We start from the raw sequence: 2,500 nt of genomic DNA on the forward strand, positions 1-2,500 counted from the left end.
AGTTTATTATGCCTTTTTACCTCAAATTTATCAGGGGATTTATAGTGGGTGTTGAGCACCTTTCCCTCTCGCTACATGAAAAAAAGTTATTTATATTGACTGCGATGATTCACAGTTATGTTGTATTATTTTGTAGGGCAGAAGCCAGGAGGTGTGGCAATCCTGAAAAGAGGAGGCAGATATGTGTATTACTTGGTAAAGATTATTTTGTTTAGAGTCCTAAACTTAATATGGTTTCACTAATTATCCTTATTTAGGCTACCAATGAAGAAAAACCTGTGGCTGTTCTCAATGGTTTCTACCTCAGAAATTTCCAATTTGAAAATGAAATGCCAATCATAAAATTATTTTGTTTACCCTCGGCTAATGTAAGCCCAGAGGGGGCCCCCATTGAGGGGTAAAATCATCTGGCATTAGATAGAATAAAATCTATAAGTGGCACTATCGAGAATTCAAGGGCTAGCAAATTTATACCGTAACGGCAACATTTGGTAACCTCCTGAACAAAAATTTTTCAGTGCTCTCAATACAATGGAACAGTTCACATTTGTGTGTAATGACCATTTTTGTACACAGTCATGTATTTTTAAACTTCCAGTGATGTCTCCCTAGTGTTGTCACCCCTGATCCAAAAGTTCTTATTTAATGAAACAGTTTAGAATCCAATTGAGGCCTTACATTACCGTAAAATTGATGTTAAAATCGTTAAAAAACGTTTAGAATCCGAGCTTTCGCCGATCTACGGCATCATCAGGGATAAGAAAAAATATTCCGCGTAGGGCTTATATACAGATGTAAAGTAAAAATGTGTGAAAAGCGAAAGAATGTGGGGGTAAAATGCCTAAAATAAATAAAGAGGTATGAATATGAATAAAAACGAGTGGTATGATCTAATGACCGAGTGTAAAGAAGATATGTTAAGTAATTTCTAGAATAAAAGATCCGCGAATTCGCTGCATTCCTCTCGGGAGTTCATGATAGGTTTGTACTTTCGTATGTAAAACGCTTCGAGCAGTCGTAGATTTGCGGGATCGTTTTCCAGTACAATACTCTTAATTTCGATGCCTTTGTTAACCTTGTTTTGGCACTGAGAGAGGTCTTTCTTCACGGAGGAGTTGTCATTGTTCACTTGTTCTCTCACACGATCATGGATAAAGCGTATAGTGCTCCCGATGTAATGCTGGTTGCAGTTGTTGCATGTGATTTGGTAAACAGCATTGCGTAATAAGCACAATTGGTGCCGGAGATAGGGCAATTGGCCCTCGTGCATGTCCGTTCTTTGTTGTTGTGAGAGAGGGCTCGTCTGAGAGTATATGATTTGTGCGCGACCCGAACTGGTATGCCCTCTTTTCGGAAAATGCTTGCGATTCTGTAGTTTAGACGTTCGGAGATATATGGGATCTTCAGGTAAGACCATTCGGTGTTGAGAGGTCGGGGGTTTTCCTGGTGGTTCTGAGAGTGCTTAGTTTTGTCTATGATGCTTTCGGGATACCCATTGAGACGGAGGACGTCGTCAAAATTTCCGAGAGGAATGCAGCGAATTCGCGGACCTTTTATTCTAGAAATTACTTAGCATATCTTCTTTACACTCGGTCATTAGACCATACCATTCGTTTTTATTCATATTCATACCTCTTTATTTATTTTAGGCATTTTACCCCCACATTCTTTCGCTTTTCTCACATTTTACTTTACATCTCTATATAAGCCCTACGCGGAATATTTTTTCTTATCCCTGATGATGCCGTAGATCGGCGAAAGCTCGGATTCTAAACGTTTTTTAACAATTTTAAGGACGTTCGCGCCCAAAACGTTCCCACGTCCAGATTTTTTTAAAACTTGCCACGCAGAAACGTAATGACCTACTTTTGCCACAAAGGCAAAAAAAATGGGGGGTCACCGTGCTCGTTTTCGAGATCATGAGGTGCATTTTTAGAAGATTGCGTTACTTTAAGACGATCTTAGCTTACAACTGCTTACAACTGTCAGCAATAAAAAAACTACAGTAGTAAAATTTAGATCAGGTAAACGTACTCAGTTCAACGTAACTAATATAACTAAATTAACCTTTGCAGCTGTAACTTCTCATGTACAGATTTTTTTTGTTTTTTGTTAAAATGGACAAAATCAAGAAAGGAAGTGATCTACGGAACGAAAAATGGGGGTCACCGAGCATTCAAGAGAGTAAAATCGCTGCGAAGTTCTCAAAGCGATTGTTTATTCGCACTGTCAAGCCATTGCGTGACATTTCCGAGAAGACCTGGGTCCAAAGCTATCCCATGATGCCACATACTTTCACGTTCTATTCTTGTGGAAAATTTTTGCGCCTTTAGCATCGTGTTTACCTGCGTGGTCTGCGATGCATGACGTGTGCGTGACATGCGGGAAAAAATGCGCAGTAGCAATGGGCGCGAACGTCCTTAACATCAATTTTACAGTAGTGTAAGGCCTCAATTGGATTCTAAACTGTTTCATTTAAAATGCTACTGAAGGACAATAT

At 39.3% G+C, this 2,500-nt stretch overlaps 1 protein-coding gene across 3 annotated transcripts in view; it reads left to right on the top strand.

The window, feature by feature from the left end:
• LOC138006225 (ADP-ribose glycohydrolase OARD1-like) overlaps positions 1-2,500 on the top strand; it is a 5,555-nt gene that overhangs the window by 2,460 nt on the left and 595 nt on the right. For all 3 annotated transcript variants that reach the window (XM_068852416.1, XM_068852413.1, XM_068852414.1), the window contains exon 4: positions 137-195. In XM_068852416.1, the coding sequence (XP_068708517.1) occupies positions 137-195 (59 nt within the window). The remainder of the gene's footprint in view (positions 1-136; positions 196-2,500) is intronic.

This window comes from Montipora foliosa, chromosome 6, assembly GCF_036669935.1.
Source record: "Montipora foliosa isolate CH-2021 chromosome 6, ASM3666993v2, whole genome shotgun sequence".
NCBI classification, from domain to species: Eukaryota; Metazoa; Cnidaria; class Anthozoa; order Scleractinia; family Acroporidae; genus Montipora; species Montipora foliosa.